The sequence below is a fragment of the Nomascus leucogenys genome, chromosome 23 (genome assembly GCF_006542625.1).
Source record: "Nomascus leucogenys isolate Asia chromosome 23, Asia_NLE_v1, whole genome shotgun sequence".
Classification (NCBI taxonomy): Eukaryota; Metazoa; Chordata; class Mammalia; order Primates; family Hylobatidae; genus Nomascus; species Nomascus leucogenys.
Genome location: NC_044403.1, coordinates 7,102,730 through 7,122,557, shown reverse-complemented (window position 1 = coordinate 7,122,557; position 19,828 = coordinate 7,102,730). Strand labels below are relative to the sequence as shown.

Sequence of the window (19,828 nt, the reverse complement as noted above, 5' to 3'; positions counted from 1 at the left end):
AAGGGAAAGAAAGGGAGGAACCCAGACATACTTCAGTCTATCGGTTAAAAATACAGGGCCAGGTGCGGTGACTCACGCCTGTAATCCCAGCACTTTGGGAGGCTGAGGCGGGTGGATCACTTAAGGCCAGGAGTTCAAGACCAGCCTGGCCAACATGGTGAAACCCCGTCTCAATTAAAAATACAAAAATTAGGAGAGGTGGTGTACACTTGTAGGACTTTGGGAGGCCGAGGTGGGCAGATCACCTGAGGTCAGGAGTTCAAGACCAAGCTGGCCAACATGGTTGGTCAGGTCTCCACTAAAAATACAAAAATTAGCAGAGCATGGTGGTACACACCTATAATCCCAGATACTCTGGAGGCTGAGGCACGAGAATTACTTGAACCTGGGAGGCAGTGGTTGCAGTGAGCTGAGATCATGCCACTGCACTCCAGCCTGGGTGACAAGAGTGAGACTGTCAAAAAAAAAATATATATATATATATATATACATACACATACATACACACAAACTTATATCTGCCTAGGTCTCTTGCACTGTATCCCTCAAGGATCTTCAGTGGAAGACTGTCTTGAGTGGAAGACTGAGTGGTGACAAAGAGCCTTTGCTTGGCCAAATTTCCTTTTTTTTTTTGAGACAGAGTCTCGCTCTGCCGCCCAGGCTAGAGTGCAGTGGCGTGATCTCGGCTCACTGCCAGCTCCGCCTCCCAGGTTCACGCCATTCTCCTGCCTCAGCCTCCCTAGTAGCTGGGACTACAGGTGCTGGCCACCATGCCCGGCTAATGTTTTGCATTGTTTTTTTTTTTAGTAGAGACAGGGTTTCACCATGTTAGCCAGAATGGTCTTGATCTCCTGACCTCGTGATCCGCCCGCCTCGGCTTCCCAAAGTGCTGGGATTACAGGCGTGAGCCACCGCGCCTGGCCTGCTTGGCCAAATTTCAGTCAGTCTCCTGAACCCCTTCCTAGGCCCATCTGCGCACATCCTTGTAAAATCCAGCTTCAGCGAGAACTCTGATAAGTCAGCTTAGCAAGAATCCCCTATGCTTGATATCAAATCACCCTCGATATCTAATCGGGTTCTTCACCCTCCACCATCCATCCCCCAGGTGATGTCTGACCACCCTGGTCTGTCTTCAGTAAGAATCCCCTTAGGTCAGTGCAGACAGAATGCCCCTTTGCCCCTCATGTTTCCTCTTAGAAATTTTCCATCCACTGACTCCCACCCTGCTCCTTGGCTACAAATTCCCACTAGCCCATGTTGTACTCAAGAGTTGGGCCCAATCTCTCTTCTCCACTGCAAAATTCCATCACAGTGGTCCCTATGCCTATTGTAATACTACCCCCACCTTGAATAAAATCTTCCTCACTGTGCTTTAACTAGTGTCACTGATTTTTTTTTTCTTTAACAGTGGGATATGGCTCTAGCAGAGGGAGAGATCCATAATCTCTGGCTTGAACACAACTAATAGACTTTCTTCTTTAGAGCAAAGCTCCTTGAAAGAGCTACTTGAACTTTCTTCAATTTCTGTGCTCCTAGCTCCTATTTGTTCTTGAATATGCTCCAGTCAGGCTCCTACCCCATCTCTCCACTGCAACAGCTCTCACCGGTACCAATGGCCTCCATGTTGCTAAATCCAAGGGTCATTTTCAGTCTCTTTCTTAGCTAACCTATCAGCAGCATCTGCCAAAGTTGATCACCCTCTCTTCTGTGCAATACTATCTCCCCTTGGCTTCAACAAACATCACTTTCCTTTTACCAGTCTGGCTACAGCTTCTTAGCCCATTGGTAGGATCTTCAGTTTCCTAAGCTCTAAACATTGGAGCACCCAGGGCTCAGTCCTCAGACCCCTCCCTTTTCTCTAAGTCACACTGAGTGTGCCTGCCTCTCCCGCCTCCCCTTCCACCTCTGCCACCCCTTTATAGATAATACCATTTAGCATGAGGCCTTAAATGCCATATATTCAGTCTGAAGACTTCCAAGATGCTCTCCAGCTAAGAGTTTCCTCTGAATTCCAGGCTTATATATATAATCAACCATCAGTTAAACATCTGCACATAAATGCTCAGTAGGGTTCTCAAACTGAACTTGTCCAAAACTGAACTCTTAATGTATCCTCCTAACTTCCTCCTCCAACAGTGTTTCCCACCTCAGAGAATGGTCGCTCTCTCTCTCCAGTTGCTCAGGCCAAAAACTACAAAGTCCTTTACACCTCTTTCTCTCAAACCCTTCATCCAATCCATCAGTACACTGGACTCCAAACTATCCAGCCACTCATGAGCCAAATCTGGAACAATTTGAACATGAAAATAAATGATAGTAAAGGATTTCATCCAGAGAATAAAATAGGAATCTACGGGTCCGGGTTTAAAATAAATACATGGATAAATAAATGGGAGGGGAGGGAAAACCCTTCCTTAGAGCAGAATGGCAACAAATAAACATAGAAGGAGTGATACATTACAAAAATACCATTTGGCAACCACCTAGTAATAAATGTTTCAGGCAAAGATCACTGGATGCCAAAACTAGCAAGTGAGAGTTTGAGAATGGGATATTTACTGAAACTCGAAGTATCTCCCCTGAAGACACTTAAAAAAAGGAACAGTTACTTCAGTGGAGAAACTTGGCAAGACACCAATAACCAGGTCATCAAGGGTGTCACCACCAGTAAAGAGACAAATAAATAAAGAGACAAGTGTCTCCTGAGAAGGACACATCACTTCCTTTGTATTCCTGCCAAAAAAGCATAATCAAAATTTAATTATGAGGAAATATCAAACTAACCCAAATTGAAGACATTCTAAAAAAAATAAATATTCTGTACTTCTCAAAAAGGTCAAGGTCTTAAAAGATTAAAATTTAAACAAAAAAAAAAAAACTTGTTCCAGATTATAGAACTCTAAAGAGACACGTCGGTTAAATGCAATGTGGGATCCTAAACTGAACCCTGGACACGGGAAAAAAAATTTGTTGACGGGGAGACAGGGTCTCGCTCTGTTGCCCAGGCTGGAGTGCAGAAGCACAATCACGGCTCACTGCAGCCTCGACCTTCCTGGGCTCAGGTGATCTTCCCACCTTAGACTCCCAAGTAGCTGGAACGACAGGCACGTGCCACTGCACCCAGCTAATTTTTGTATTTTTTGTAGAGACGCAGTTTCGCCATGTTGCCCAGGCTGGTCTTGAACTCCAGAGCTCAAGCATTCCGCCCACCTTGACCTCCCAATGTGCTGGGATTACAGGCGTGAGCCACTGCACCCAGCCAAAAAAATTTTTTTTTACTTATAAAGGACACTATTGGAACAACTAGTAAATGTGCTAACATGTGTGAATTAAATAACTACTGTATCAATGTTAACTTTGTAATTTTGATAATTTTACTATGGCTATGTAAGGAAATAAATACAGAAGTATTTAATGGCAAAAAGGTCTTTATGTCTGCAACTTACTCTCAAATGGTTCAGAGAAGAAAATTGTGTGTGTGTGTATGTGTGTGTGTGTGTGTGTACATATCTATACCTACACAGTCGGCCCCTGAACAACACGGGTTTGAACTGCATGGGTCCACTTACATACAGACTTTTTTTCAGTAAAAGTCACACTGAGTGTGCCTGCCTCCCCTACCCCCCCTTCCACCTCTGCCACCCCTGAAACAGCAACAACAACCCCTCCTCTTCCTCCTCCTCTTCCTATTCAATGTGAAGACGATGAAGATGAAGGCCTTTATGATGATCCATTCTCACTTAATGAATAGTAAATATACTTTCTCTTCCTTATGATTTCCTTAATAACATTTACTTTTCTCTAGCTTATTTTATTGTAAGACTATAGTCTATGATAAATATAACATATAAAATATGTGTTAATCAAGTATTTATGTTATCAGTAAGGCTTCTCCGGTCAACACTAGGCTAATAGTAGTTAAGTTTTGGGGAAGTCAAAGTTATACACGGGCCGGGTATGGTGGCTTATGCCTGTAATCCCAGCACTTTGGGAGGCCAAGGCGGGTGGATCACTTGAGGCCAGGAGTTTGAGACCAGCCTGGCCAACATGGTAAAACCCCGACTCTACTAAAAATACAAAAATTAGCCAGGCATGGTGGTGTGTGCCTGTTAATCCCAGCTACTCAGGAGGCTGAGGCAGGAGAATCACTTGAACCTGGGAGGCAGAGGTTGCAGTGGGCCGAGATCATGCCACTGCACTCCAGATTGGGCAACAGGAGTGAAATTATGTCTTAGAAAAAAAGAAAAGAGTTACACACAGATTTTCAACTGCACAGGAGTCAGCCCCCACCCCCCCAACCCCTACACTGTTCAAAGGTCAATTGTATATAGAAAGAAAGAGAGAAGAGAGAATGAAAAGCAAACAGCCTAATACATTAAGCTTTGAGGAATCTGGATGAAGATTATACAGAAATTCTTTATACTATTTTTGCATATTTTCTGAGAAACCATTTCAAGATAAACTGCTAAATACACACACAGACACACACACACACACACACACACCCCTCACAACACCTTCACTGCCCCCACTCTACCTAACCTAGTTATCTCTCCCCTGGATTACTTCAGTGGCCACCTAACCAATCTGCATTTCTGCTCCTGCCTCTGTCTTTTCTCAAAAAGCAGCCAGTGATCCCATTAAAATATCTTAGATCATGGCACCATTTGCTCAAAACCTTCCAATGCCTTTCCTTTTCATTCAGAATAGAAGCGAAATCCCATACTACGGTCTACAAGGCCACACACAGGCTGCCTGCCCCCGCACCTCTCACCTCACCTCTACTCCCTTTGCCCTCCTCGTGCTCCTGCAACCCCTGTCATCACCGCAGTTCTTCACACCCTCAGGCAGGCTCCCAGGTGCAGGCCCTCATCCTGGCTGCTCCCTCTGCCTGGTACATGCCACACCCAGGTATGTGCGTGGTGCATCAAGGACTGCCCTGGCCATGCTATCTATCTCACATTTTCCTCTTACTGGCATGTGTTATCTCCCTTTCCTACTTCATTTATCTTCTTAGTACTCACCATTTTCTCATGTATTACATATTTTATAAATGTATCTTGTCTGTCTCATCTCCTTCACTATAATATAAGCTCCAGAACAAGGATTTTTGCTGTTTTGTTTACTGCTATGTCCTAGTGCCTACAACAGAGAGTGGAATAATGTAGGGGCTCAAAAGGTATGTGTTGAATGAATGAGAACTAGACAAAAGCATTATCTGCAAGGCCAAAGGAGAATTTGTAAAAGTTTAAAGCCACATACTCACCTAGGGAAGCACAACTACCCTCTCCTGCCTCAAAGCTGCAAGCATATGTGTGAGCAGGAACATAGGCAGCAGATGTATTTAGAAACGGGTCCCAAACAATGACATTGTATATGACACCTTGTCCCGGGAGGGAGGAGAAGGAAACACTTGTCTTATCATTAGCTGTTAGGGTAACCACCTGAAGCCAAAAATAACACATGATTAGTGTTTAGGGGATTTTTTTAAGCTATTCTGTGATAATCCCACCTACGTGTAATATTAAATGGTATATTCATAAATTATAATTTTTGCTTAAAATATACACCAACCCATTTAATATGGTCAAAACGCCATCTTACATGGTTTGTATGTGCTAATGTAAACAAGCTCTTACACAAAATCCTTCCAAAGGTTTTTTTTAATAGTTTAAGGAAAATGCGATATAAATAATGTATAAATGCTAGTTAGGACAATGAGAAAAGTTTTTTCTCCTCTGCTAGACTATAACAAGGATGGGAACTGTATTTCTCTTGTGTACTGCTCTTTCCTCAGTGTACATACAGCCCAATGCCTAACACAGAGGATGCGTTCGATGTTAGCCACAGGCTAACGTGGACAGTCTGTTAACATCTCACAGAGAGTACTCACTTATTTTTGTCTAACAGTCTCTGAAACAAGAAAATATTACATAAGGTTTTGCTACGTAGTAGTAGTTCTTAACTTCAGAAATTCCATTGTAAACCATAAAATAGAAGAAACAAATGCTTTATAGAATCATAATACCTATGTTCCCACTAGTTTGAGAAAAATAAATACTAGGGTTTCAGGAGTAAATTATTATGAGCCCTCCTACATCAGACTACCATTGTTTAAAAATACTGCTTAGCCTTCAATGACTTGCTTCCTGGGCAAAGGTCTGGTCAAGTTCAACAAACTGTTAATATTACTCCCAAGTTATCATGAAAAGTTTAAACCAGACAGAAAAGTTGAATAACACAATAAATAGACTATATACTGCCTAATATCAACAATTGTTAATATTTTACCATATTTGCTTCTCTATCACTACTGTCTCCCCATCTCTATTTTTTTCCTGCTGAAAGTAAGTTACAGATATCATGACATTTCACTTCTAAACACTTTACTGTGCGTGTCCTACCACAGTGTTTCTCAAATTTAATGTGCTTGTGAATCGCAGGGGGCAGTCTTGTTAAAAGGTAGATCTGATTCTTACGTCAGCGTGGTGCCAGCAATTCTGCTTTTCTAGAAAGCTCTCAGATGATGCCAATGCTATGCAACCACCTACCACACTCTGAGTAACAAGTTACTCAGTATGGATGTAAGTCTAAATACAGACTTAAAAGGGGGTTACATCAGGATAAACCCATTGTAAAGTCAAAATGCACTTAATGTACCTCACCCACCGAACATTATGGCTTTACCCTAGCCTACCTTAAATGCGCTCAGAACACTTACATTAGATTCAATTGAACAAAATCATCTAACACAAATGCTATTCTATTTTATTATTATTATTATTATTATTATTATTATTATTATTATTGAGACGGAATGTCGCTCTGTTGCCCAGGCTGGAGTGCAGCGGCGCGATCTCGGCTCACTGCAAGCTCCGCCTCCCGGGTTCACGCCATTCTCCTGCCTCAGCCTCCCGAGTAGCTGGGACTACAGGCGCCCGCCACCACCACTATGCCCAGCTAATTTTTTGTATTTTTAGTAGAGACAGGGTTTCACCGTGTTAGCCAGGATGGGCTCGATCTCCTGACCTCGTGATCCTCCCACCTTGGCCTCCCAAAGTGCTGGGATTACAGGCGTGAGCCACCATGCCCGGCCCACAAAGGTTATTTTATAATAAAGTGCTTAACTGCTCATGTAATTTATTGAATACAGTACACTGTAGAATGTTAGCTATTACCCGTGTGGTTAAGCAGGAGCTATGGCTCACTGCCACTGCTCAGCGTTGCAGGAGTATCATACTGTATATTGCTAGCCCAGGAAATTATCAAAACTAAAATCAAAAGATCATAAGTCAAACTATCATAAGTCAGGGACCATCTGTATAAGAATATTCTCCTAGGCCGGGCGCGGTGGCTCACGCTCGTAATCCCAGCACTTTGGGAGGCCGAGGCGGGCGGATCACGAGGTCAGGAGATCAAGACCACGGTGAAACCCCGCCTCTACTAAAAATACAAAAAATTAGCCGGGCGTGGTGGCGGGCGCCTGTAGTCCCAGCTACTCAGAGAGGCTGAGGCAGGAGAATGGCGTGAACCCGGGAGGTGGAGCTTGCAGTGAGCTGAGATCGCGCCACTGCACTCCAGCCTGGGGGACAGAGCGAGACTCCGTCTCAAAAAAAAAAAAAAAAAAAAAAAAAAAGAATATTCTCCCATATAACCACAATATCTTAGCTCACCTACGAAAATGAAAAATTTCTTATTAGCTAATACATGATCCAGATTTTCCCTGTCTTTTTTTTTTTTTTTTTGAGACAGGGTCTCACTCTGTCACCCAGGCTACAGTGCAGTGGCATGATCTCAGCTCACTGCAACTTCTCCCAGGCTCAAGCGATCCTCCCACCTCAGCCTCCTCAGTATCTGGAACTACAGGCACGCACCACCACGCCTGGAACTTTTTGGTTTTTTTAGTGGCTGTGAGGTTTTGCCACGTTGCCCAGGCTGGTCTCAAACTCCTGAGCTCAAGTGATCTGCCCGCCTTGGCCTCCTCCCAAAGTGCTGGGATTACAGGTGTGTGCCACTGTTCCTGGCTCCTAACATCTTTTCTAGCTTTTCTCCTTCTTACCCAAGATCAAACCAAGTTCCATGCACGGTGTTTACGGCCAATCTCAGTAATCCAGAGCAGTCTGTCCCACCTTTCTCTCCCAGCCACCCAATGACTGTAGAAGAGATGAAGTCAGTATTCTCACAAAGTTATTCCACAATTTTGTGTCTAACTTATTCTTTTATCCTCCGTATTTCCTGTAAATAGGGAATCCAATGGACTAAATTCAGGTTAGACATTTTTTGCTAGAATATACCACAGTGATGGTGATAATGTCAGACTGCATTACAGGAGCACATAATACAGGCTGATCCATTTTCAGTGAAACTAGCTTAGCCCACCTGGAATAGGTGGAGACTATAAGGTCACTCCACGTTAAAGTGGTTCTCCTTTTACAATGAGAATTAATCTAAGGATGTTACTTAGACACCTTAGAAATATCCTGTTCCCTAAAAAACTTTCACCGGCTGATCCTTGCTGGAATTATTTCATTGAGGGTCACAAAATGATGATCATCTAATTCTATTATTCCTTCTACATATATTAGCTGGCACTCTTCTGCAAAGAGCTTTCTCTCACCAACTGGGGAAGAATTAGTTCCTCCTTTAAAAAGGCAAGCTAAATTTCTTTATCAATTTTTAGAGTAATGTGGTGTAAGAGTTTCCTCCAATGGTGGCAACTGAGGAAGGTTTCATTTGTATTTATTCAAGGCTGACAACCACAATCTTTTTCTTGATTCTTGAATTGCCCCAAATTTGGCAGTGCAAGCCCCTTCAAACAGGCTCCTGAATCTCTTTGACATACCCTCATTAGTCTTTGAGGGTTTCCCCACATTCTGGCACAAAATATTCTTTTAACTAAAAGTTAAAAAGTAACCTACAAAAAGCCTATTATACAAGTTCTTATATTCTTCATTAAAATAATAATAGTATTAAAATGTCATATCTAATAGAGCAACTTTACTAACTTTACTAACAGAGCTTCTTATTTTGTGAATAAGCACAATGACGCTGTCTAGAAAAACTCAGCCCATCAACCATTAGACTGAAGGATGACCTCATATATTATATTGCTGTTAGGTACTTTTCAAGACATAAAGATAAAATCCTGCCCTCCACAAAAATGATCTATTGCAGTGAGTCTCAAAATTTAATATGCATAAAAATCACCTGAGGGCTGGAGTGCAACGGCACGATCTGGGCTCATTGCAACCTCCACCTCCTGGGTTCAAACGATTCTCCTGCCTCAGCCTCCCAAGTAGCTGGTATTACAGGCATCTACCAACATGCCTGGCTAATTTTTGTATTTTTAGTAGAGACAGGGTTTCACCATGTTGGACAGGCTGGTCTCAAACTCCCGACCTCAGGTTATCCACCCACCTCGGCCTCCCAAAGTGCTGGGATTACAGGCGTGAGCCACTGTACCCAGCCAGAATCACCTGAGGGATATAAAATGCAAATTCTGATTCAGTAGTTCCAGGGTGGAGTTTAAGAATTACAATTCTCACAAATTCCCCAGTGATGCCAATGCCACTGGTCCATAGTCCACTCCTGGGGAGCAAGGGTTTACATGGATTCAAAAGCTCAGAGAAGAATTTTGCTCCAAGTTAGACTTTGAGTTTGGGTTCAAATATGAATGCCAATGTGTATATCCTTAAGCAGTTTCTCATTATTTTTTTTCTCAAAACAATGTAATCTTCATACTTGCCAAAAATGTTTACCCAGTAGTCGTGGGAGTACACAGAAAATTACTACCTCCTTCCATTCACATTTCAGATTACCGAGTCACAGATGTGGCTGCAACTAAAACTTAACATAATTTACATGCATCTCCTCAAAGGCCAACATCATTCTGAGATATCACCAGCAAAGACTCCCAAGATGATAACAAAATAAAAGAGAAAAAAGTGAGTGTCCCCCAAAAAGGAGAAAAGAGTAAAGAAATAAGATCCTGGTAGCTTCTCCCCTTCTCAACTCTGACAAAGGTGTAACAATCCAGCCACACAAATCATGGGACTCAGATTTACCTTGAGAGCACTGGCCTTCACCTGGGGCACGCTGACCATCCTCTGCAGATGCTTCAGCAACATCTCCTCAGTGAGGTCATTCTCAGGCAGAAAATACTGATAGACATCATACTGCAACCTCCACCTGGAGTCCTGGTCTGTCCCAGTGTCACATGGTGGGGGATCTACACCTCTAAAGTCAACCAACAAAATGAAACATCAATCTCTTGTGGTGCAAGTCCCATCTATAAAAAGGAACCAACAGCCCTAATTTCAAACACTTGCAACAATAATTACAATTTAACAGTTCACCTTTTGCAGTGGCAACAATTGGTATCCTGAAGAAAAGTAACGCACTGTTATGGACTGAATGTTTGTGTCTCCCCAAAATTAGTATGCTGAGATCCTCACTCCCAATGTGATGATATTAGGAGGTGGGACCTTTGGGAGGTAATCAGGTCATGAAGGTGAAGCCCTAATGAATAGAATTACTGCCCTCATAAAGGAGATCCCAGAGAGCCCTCTAGCCTTCTTTCTGTCATGTGTGGACACAATGACAACCCAGCAGTCTGTAACCTGGACGAGAACCTTCACCAGAGCTCGACTGTGCTGGCATCCTGATCGTGGGCTTCTACCCTCTAGAACTGTGAGAAAGAAGTTTATAAGCCACCCAGTCTGTGCTACTTTGTTACAGCACCACAAACTAGGACAAACACCAACAGGCAAGGGCGATTACATAACTGGATTCTGATATCAGTCAGGCCTAGAGTAACACTACAGCTCTGGGGAGACAAAAAAATTTTTTTAAAAAAAGCTGGTGCAGTGGCTTAAGCCTATAATCCCAGCACTTTGGGAGGCTGAGGCAGGAGGATTGCTTGAGCTAAGAAGTTCAAGACCGGCCGGGCGCGGTGGCTCACGCTTGTAATCCCAGCACTTTGGGAGGCCGAGGCAGGCGGATCACGAGGTCAGGAGATCGAGACCACGGTGAAACCCCGTCTCTACTAAAAATACAAAAAATTAGCCGGGCGTGGTGGCGGGCGCCTGTAGTCCCAGCTACTCAGAGAGGCTGAGGCAGGAGAATGGTGTGAACCCGGGAGGCGGAGCTTGCAGTGAGCCAAGATTGCGCCACTGCACTCCAGCCTGGGCAACAGAGCGAGACTCCGTCTCAAAAAAAAAAAAAAAAAAAGAAGTTCAAGACCAGCCAGGGCAACATAGAAAGACCTCATCTCTGATTAAAAAAAAAAAAAAAAAAAAAAAGAATACAGCAGATTTGTCATTTGTTAGCAAGTCACTTAACCTCCATAACCCCTAGGGAACTTTACTGTAAAATAACAGCAATTGCCCTTCTTCATAAAATCATTAGGATTAAATGGCAAAGAACATAACAATACTCATGACATATATGTCCACAACATAACAACCATGGACAATGCACAGGAAGCATTCGAGTGTTCTCAAACGTTAGCTATCATTACTATTAAAGCAGAAACTGAGGCACAGCTTTAATTAAAACAATGAATCTTTATAAAAATAAAAGGATGTTTCAGGGCTACTGAGTGCTATCTATATTTAAAGTGCTTTATAAGAACCAGGATGTACTTTCAAGCTTATAGTAGACTCACATCTGGCTCTTCAAATAAAAAGAGTTCACAATAACGCAGTGGGAAAATATTAACTGTAAATGACAGCCCAAATATTAGTAATGAAGTTTAAATTACACCAATTCCCTCCAAAAATTAAAGAACTCAGTTTTACTACAGAGAACTAGGGAGTTGAGAGAGCTGATCAAATCTACACAACTGTTGTCATGTATATTCTAAAAGCATTTCTCAGACATGGGAGACAGACATACCTCGCATAGCCTAGGTTTGCTGGGGCAAACTTGATAGTCGTTTCAAAGAAATTATACTCCAAGTAAATGTTAGGATCAATATCTAAATCAAACTCCAAATTACAGCCTCCAGGGATAGGATCTGGATAAGAAATAGGGAAGTTACTAAACAAACAATTCTTACATATTGAAATCATATTCAGAAAAACAGAACTCTATCTACTCTTACAAGAACTTCCCAAATAGAAGTTAAATATAAACGTAGAGCTTCTAGTCTTACACTATTTCACGAACTGAGGTTAAAGAGGCAGAGTTAACTGAGGTTCAGGGCCCTAGAGCAGGGCAGAGCAAACATTTTCTGTAAAAGGCCTGATAGTATTTTAGGCTTTGTCAGTCTGATGGTCTCTGCAGTAACTACCCACCCCAGTCCTTGCGGCAATAAAGCAGCCACAGGCAATACGTACAGGAAGAGGCATAGCTGTGTTTCAGTAAAACTTTATGTACAAAAAACAGGCAGCAAGCTGGATCTGGTTCATGGTCTGTAGTTTCCCAACGTCTCCTCTAGAGTTAAAAAGATCGGCTATTGGTTGACTACTTCTGGCCAGGTTTGGAATGCAGATACACAGTGTGTATACATGTTTCAATATCATGGTGGAATCTTCCTCCAAATCCTATGCTCTTCTTTCATATTCTCCTTTTTCTGCACTTATGGATCTCTACCATATCACACATGGTAGATGTGACAGCTGAAGCTCCACTGTTCATAATTTTTCTGTGTACACTGTCCTTGATGTGAGCCTTAATTAAGTCTATGGTTTCTTATCAGGTAATGAGCCTTTTGTTATAGCTAACATTTCCTATCTTCTACTCCAGTAATCTTCTGGATTCTACCTCCTTTCCTAACTAGTGCTCCGTCTCCTTCCCTTTACCCCCAAGCTTTAAGAGTAGTCTAAATTTATTCACCTCACCTTCACTCCTCCATCCCTGTTGTGCCACTAAAGTGACTCTCATAAAGGGCCACCATGGACTCCTACTTCTCTAGCATATGGACACCTTCAGTCAGTTCTCTTGACCTCTCTGTAGAGTATAACTTACCACTTCCTTTTTTTTTTTTTTGAGACGGAGTCTCGCTCTGTCACCCAAGCTGGAGTGAAGTGGCGCAATTTCAGCTCACTGCAACCTCCACCCGCTGAGTTCAAGCAATTCTTCTGCCACAGCCTCCTGAGTACCTGGGATTATAGGCACCTGCCACCACACCTGGCTAATTTTTGTAGTTTTAGTAGAGATAGGGTTTTGCCATGTTGGCCAGGCTAGTCTCAAACTCCTGATTATATAAATTATACTTGCAACCCGCTTCAGCCTCCCAAAGTGCTGGGATTACAGGTGTGAGCCACTGTGCCCGGCCTGCTCTCTTTTAAAGGTAGAACCTCCAGGCTTTCTTCCTACCTTCTTGACTACTCCAGTCTTGTGCTTATTCCTCAGCAGTTATTATCCACCAGAAACAGTGCCTGACACATAGGAGGCACTGTGAAAGTATTTGCTATGATTTTTTGCCCTCAATATCCAAGTACATGCCTGGGTAATCTCACTCACTGCCATAGCTTTTATTAACAGCTATTTAGTTGGGAATCTAATCTCACTCCTCCGCTCCAGGCCCTTATTTAAATTACCTACTGTGCATTTCCATCCAAATGTCCTACAAGCATCTCAGATTGTGTCCCAAACTGAAGTCATCATCTACTACGTCCCACCTCCCAAAACATCCAGCACCACCATAACCCTGTTCCTACACCTATTTGGTATCACTATTTCCCTGCTGCCCAAATAGGAAACCTATGCTTCCCTCTTATAATCCATAACCACCATTCATTGTGTTGTATCAATTCCACCTTCTGGATATCTCAAATCCTGCTCCTCTTCTCCATCCTGCCTCTCATGGCCTCTGTTCAGATCCTCATTTCTCATTTTGTGCTGAGTCCTGACTCTGCTGTGCCCTCGCCAGTCCATCCCCACACTGCTTCTAGAGTTGGCTTTCTAAGAGATGAAATGGACCACACCATTCCTCTGCTTAAAAACTCTATGCCTCCTTAGAACCTACCTCGAAATAAAGTACAAACCTCAAATTGTATGCAAGGCCCTCCACACTCCAGCTGCAGCCACACTCACAACGTGCCATTCTTCAAATCATTTTTCTTCATGATGTCAAGCTTACTGCTTCTGCTTAGAATAACTAAACTGTTAAGGACTATGTCTTGCCTTAACCCTTACTGCTTCTCCAAGGGCTCCCTAAATGTTTTTTGAATGAATAAACATGTTCTCCTAGTCACTACCTGAGCTTTCAGTCATCGTGCTAATTCTCTTACTATAAAATATTTCTGATTATAGGCCGGGCGCAGTGGCTCATGCCTGCAATCCCAGCACTTTGGGAGGCTGAGGCGGGCAAATCACAAGGTCAGGAGTTCGAGACCTGACCAACATGGTGAAACGCCATCTCTACTAAAAATACAAAAAATTAGCTGGGCATGGTGGCGGGCGCCTGTAATCCCAGCTACTCAGGAGGCTGAGGCAGGAGAATTGCTTGAACCCGGGAGGCGAAGGTTGCAGTGAGCCGAGATCGCGCCACTACACTCCAGCCTGGGTGACAGTGTGAGACTCTATCTCGAAAAAAAAAAAAATTCTGATTATATAAATTATAATTGCAACAAACAATCTTAATAGGATAATTTTCCTTAAAGTTTCATGAACACGTTCCATATTCCAAAGAGTAAGAGGGAGGAGAAGACAGAAGGGTTACCTCTTTCTGAGTAGGAGAGTAGGATAGCCATATTCTGGACAGGCTGTATGCCTGAAGTCCCCAAGTACCAAGTGCATGTACTCTGCTCCGGTCTAAGGATGAAAACCAGTCCACTGGCAGTGCCTGTTTCCGAGGCATTGGAAAGGAGAGTCTGCAGTCCAGAAGAAACATTGTCATGAATAGGAAGTCGAGCAAAACATATAAATTACCGAGCTGATCCAGTGCGCATGTCCTATTCCAAATCTTCCCAAAACAAATAGAAAAAAAAAACCTTCCTTAAATAACCAGAGAATTCTTTTCATCTCTATGTTCACATGCCCACACATATACATGGAAAAAGCATTCTTGAAAAATATACGATTGTCTTAGTTAAGGCTGCTATAACAAAGCACCACAGGTAAGGTGGTTATAAACAACAGAAATTTATTTTCACAATTCTAGAGTCTGGTGGTTCAAGATAGGGGTGCCAACACAGTCGGGTTCTGATGAGAGCCCTCTTATAGGCTGAAGACTCCCAACTTCTTGTTGTATCCTCACATGACAGAGAAAGGGCAAGAAACATATCTGGTGTCCCTTTTATAAGGCCACTAATCCCATTCATGAGGGCTCTAAATGGGGGCCCATGACCTAATCACTTCCCTGTGAATTTTGTGAAGACACAAACATTCTGTCTGTAAAAATAATCTTTGATCAGGAACAGCAGATGCACATTGAAATTCCCAAGTGTTTCAATTAACTTGAATTAAGATTTATTATGTCAAATAATGTTTTGTCTTAGTTTCTAAGACCACTAGGACAAAAACATGAGACCTGGCCCCAAGGAGTTCAGTTTTCGAAGTACCTTTTAAATTGTATTATAACTGACAAACTATAAACTGTACATAAAGTATAATTTTTTTTTTTTTTTTTTGAGATGGAGTCTTGCTCCATCACCCAGGCTGGACTGCAGTGGCGCAATCTCAGCTCACAGCAAGCTCCGCCTCCTGGGTTCATGCCATTCTCCTGCCTCAGCCTCCCAAGTAGCTGGGACTACAGGTGCCCGCCACCACGCCCGGCTAATTTTTTGTACTTTTAGTAGAGACGAGGTTTCACCGTGTTAGCCAGGATGGTCTTGATCCCCTGACCTCGTGATCTGCCAGCATCGGCCTCCCAAAGTGCTGGGATTACAGGTGTGAGCCACCGCGCCCGGCCCATAAAGTATACTTTTAAGTGTTGATATACAGACACCTGTGAAACCATTACCACAATCAAAATAGCAAATGTATGCATCACCCCAAGTTTCCTTGTGCCCCTTCCTAATCCTTCCTCACACACTTCCTCTCTACCATCCCCCACTCCCATCTGCTTGGAAAGCTTTTTGAATAATAAAATGCTAAGCTAAGAGGTAACAGACTCAAGAGGTTCTATCAAAGCCAAGGAAATGGGAAGGAAAAGGTAGCAGAGCAGTTTCAATTTGATAAGCATAAGAAAGAATGACTCAAACATTAACTGATAAATGATCGAGTCAACAGTTTCAAAGAACCAACTGCCGTCACGACTCAAAAAAACCAAAAGTGCCACACTTTATTAGGAAGGGCACAGGAAACAGAAGCACTTCTCTTTACACAGACCACTCACTTCCTGAGCCATGTGCAGTTCTGGCCATCATCTTCTAAGTAATATAACAGTGGGAACTAAAGGCAGTCCAAGAAATAAAATGATAATTAAGGACAACTAAGACCCTTTCTGCATAGAAATCAAGGCCCAAGATGCTGCCATCCAGGTCTGTTTTATCACTGGTGATGTTGGCATCTCTTTATCCAAGCTCTGCTTCCTCAGATTGTAGAAATAGGCATCACTACTACTTTGTTGAGCTTTAATGAGAATTAACCATATGGAAACCAAACACAGGGGTTCCTAACTGGGGGTCTGAGAGTCTGAGTTTCTGAAGGGCCCCATGAAATGTTATATTTATATTTCAGTCCATAGACTTGAGCAGTCCTATGGCTCCAGGAGCTTAAGAACCACTGGCCTAGGACATAGTAGGCGTTCAACAAATATAAATCCTTATTTCCCCCATCCTCCTCTTTTCCTTCAAATGTTGTCTTGCTGTAATGTCATTAGGAAGAAAATCATACTGTTTGTCAATTAAAAATTGTTTTAAAAGATCTAGTTAAAAAAGAGAAGAAGAAAGAACTCATCTATGTGCCATTTTACTAAGTCTCCTATGTAAGAGTCTGAATAGGAAGCTGTCTCTTGAATTCGGTGCCATAAACAACTTGGCCTCCCCTGAGGAACTCGCACGCTCCTTCCTTTCTAAGGAAGTTACGAAATTTAACATGTTTACCTTCTGCTTTAGCTGCAAAGAACTTGGGCAAATTCGACGTATGTGTGACATCGGTATCTCTTGTAATTAATACTGTTTATTCCTTTCCTTTTTTCCTAAGCTGAATTCTTCCATTTCTAGTCCATTAACTACCCCCCAACACACACACCCCACAACACACACGCACACACATGCACAACCACATGCACACAATTTCCAAACCTCTATGGCAGGGGGAAGAAGGCAGGAATAAAAATATACAAAATAGTAAGAAAGATAGTGTGACCAATGCCTCTAATATTATATATGGGCTGGGGCACAGTGGCTCATGCCTGCAATCCCAGCACTTTGGGATGCCCAGGCAGGAGGATCACTTGAGGCTGGGAGTTCAAGACCAGCCTGGGCAACATAGCAAAACCCATCTCTATTAAAAAAAAAAAGTTAAAAATTAGCCAAGTGTGGTGACATGTGTCTGTAGTTCCAGGATCACTTAAGACCAGGAATTTGAGCCATGATCACATGACCACATTCCGGCCTGGGTGATGGAGTGAGATCCTATCTCTAAAAAAATAAAAATAAAAATGTTAAAAAATTACATATGAATTAGATTAAGACAGATTTGTTTACCAAATTCCAGAATATTATAATATAGGCTTAGGACAAATAAAAAGAAGTATAACTTCATACCAGGTAAAATGCATGTATTGGTCTAGGGCATCACAGAGACTAAATGTAGACAGATCGGAAAAGATTACATAATGGCAGACTCTTCATAGCTTAAGCTAACCCAGAGAATTTTAAAAACTTTCTAAGGCTGAGGTTGAGGTTAAGGGGTTTGGTGATGACATCTATAATAGAGTCCTTAATACTGCTGGAGGCATAGCACAGGGCTGGATGAAATGAGCACTATAATTTTTTTGTTGTTTGCATGACAGAGTCCAAAGAATAAAGTTGGTATTATAGGGTTCTTGGTAAAGTTCAATACTATAGCTGAACAACAATGAAAACTCATTAAACATATATTCTCAGGTAAAAATTATTAAGGCCCCACTAAAGTAAGAAAATGAAAAGGTGGGAATTCACGAAGAAAACTTGCCTGCATAGTGGTGACATTTGTCACAGGGTGCCCTTCCCCCCAGCTCAGCTCTCCATTACCCCTTCTTAGGTCAGAGACTGCCACACTCAAGAAAGGCCTGAGATACTCTCAGTCACTGACTTGAAAACATCCTATCTTGATTTTTTAAAATTTAAGACATAAGATCATAAACATAAAAGAGATAGAGATATCAAATTCTAATGCTCATACTAAATACCAGACCCCAAAATATAGAAATGATTTTTACTACAATAATTCTTTGCACTTACCGGAGAAAAGGAAACAGTTGTATTCTGATACTGTGAGTGTATTTGGAAAATAAGAAAAGTCACATTGCTTGAAATATCATGCAAAATAGCTTCCTCTGGAAAGGGCCTATTGAGCTCGAAGTATCTAAATTTCCCCACAGAAAATTCAATAAGACCTACAACGAGATAAACTTTTCATTACAACACTTGTACTTTCATATCAATTTGCAGAAATCATATTCATAAATGAGTGTGGAATTTAATCCTCAGAAAAACTCTTTGAGGTAAATATGGTTATTGCTCCTATTTCACTGCTAAAGACAATGTAGCTTAAAAAGTGACGCAGCCCATCCAGGGTCATCCGGCCAGTGAATGGCAGAGCTCAGAACTAAAATGCAAGAGGTATTTCAAAAGGTCTGCTGAAGACAGCCTCCTGGAGCCCAGAGAAACTTCCCCTCTGGTAGCAGCAATAACAGTGATCTTCAGAACAGAGTCCCTGAATTTAAAGATGACAATCCTGTGGCGCTACTTACAATCATGAATGTGCTTGTGTTAAAGAACCATAACCGTCTAGTGAATTCTGAAGTCAGCGTAGCCTGAAGAGACACAGGTGGCTGCAATTTAATACCGGTGTTTACCAGCTGTGTGATTTTAAGCAAGTTCCTTAAATCCCCTTAAGCCTCAATTTCCTCATCTGTCTAATGGAGACTGCAAAGGAAGGTGAAATCAATACTGACAAAAATGTCCGTTGAGCGCCCCACACCAGGCACTGCACATACAATTGTGAACGACAGGCATTCTGGAAAAGAGAGCTTTTGTTTGCTAAAGGATCAAGCTCAGAGTCCATAAAAAAAGATAGGTTATAACAAGAACAGTTTTTCAACACCTCCTCCAGGTCTGTCCCATCTGTCTACTTGCCTCCATGGTCTGCGTCTCACTGACTCTGTCCCCACTTCTATGTGGTGTGTTTCTGCCAGCTGCACACCAGCTCTGTCTTTTTTCAATCTAACTCTCAAATAATCCTTTAATTAGGTTGCTTTTACTCCTGTGTAGTCCTGGATTCCTACACCCCCATCCTATAGTCAGTATCTGTCTGCATGAACAGCAGAAGAGATCCCAAGTTTCACATAAGCAGTCTTGGGGATTCGATTCTAAACAAACAAACAAACAAAAAATTTAGATTAAATATAGATGAAAAGGAGTTGATGAAAAAAGATTATAATTCACCTGAGTCCCATAGTGGAACTGTTATGTTTTATTTTAGAAGGAAATTAAGAGTCAGTGGGTGGTAAAACATTTCAGATACTAAATAACTTAATAACACCTTCCTATATACCATGTCCCAAGAAGGTCAATTTTCAACACTTTTTTTTTTTAATACGAAAGCTCCACTGGATGATTTAAAACCAAACAGAACCAAAAAAATCAAGAATGAGTAGCCTGTGGAAGAACAGACAAAAAGAAGACACAAATAGTGCTAAGACTAGAATAATGTTAACCTCTATATACTC

The 19,828-nt window shown here is 42.1% G+C and overlaps 1 protein-coding gene across 3 annotated transcripts in view; it reads right to left on the bottom strand.

Annotated features, from left to right (window-relative positions):
- Positions 1 to 19,828, bottom strand: part of TM7SF3 (transmembrane 7 superfamily member 3) — a 53,188-nt gene that overhangs the window by 23,324 nt on the left and 10,036 nt on the right. For all 3 annotated transcript variants that reach the window (XM_030804342.1, XM_003265629.4, XM_030804343.1), the window contains exons 2-6: positions 18,339 to 18,493; positions 14,669 to 14,819; positions 11,896 to 12,016; positions 10,065 to 10,236; positions 5,267 to 5,444 (exon numbers count right to left, since the gene is read on the bottom strand). In XM_030804342.1, coding sequence (XP_030660202.1) covers positions 5,267 to 5,444; positions 10,065 to 10,236; positions 11,896 to 12,016; positions 14,669 to 14,819; positions 18,339 to 18,493 — 777 coding nt within the window. The remainder of the gene's footprint in view (positions 1 to 5,266; positions 5,445 to 10,064; positions 10,237 to 11,895; positions 12,017 to 14,668; positions 14,820 to 18,338; positions 18,494 to 19,828) is intronic.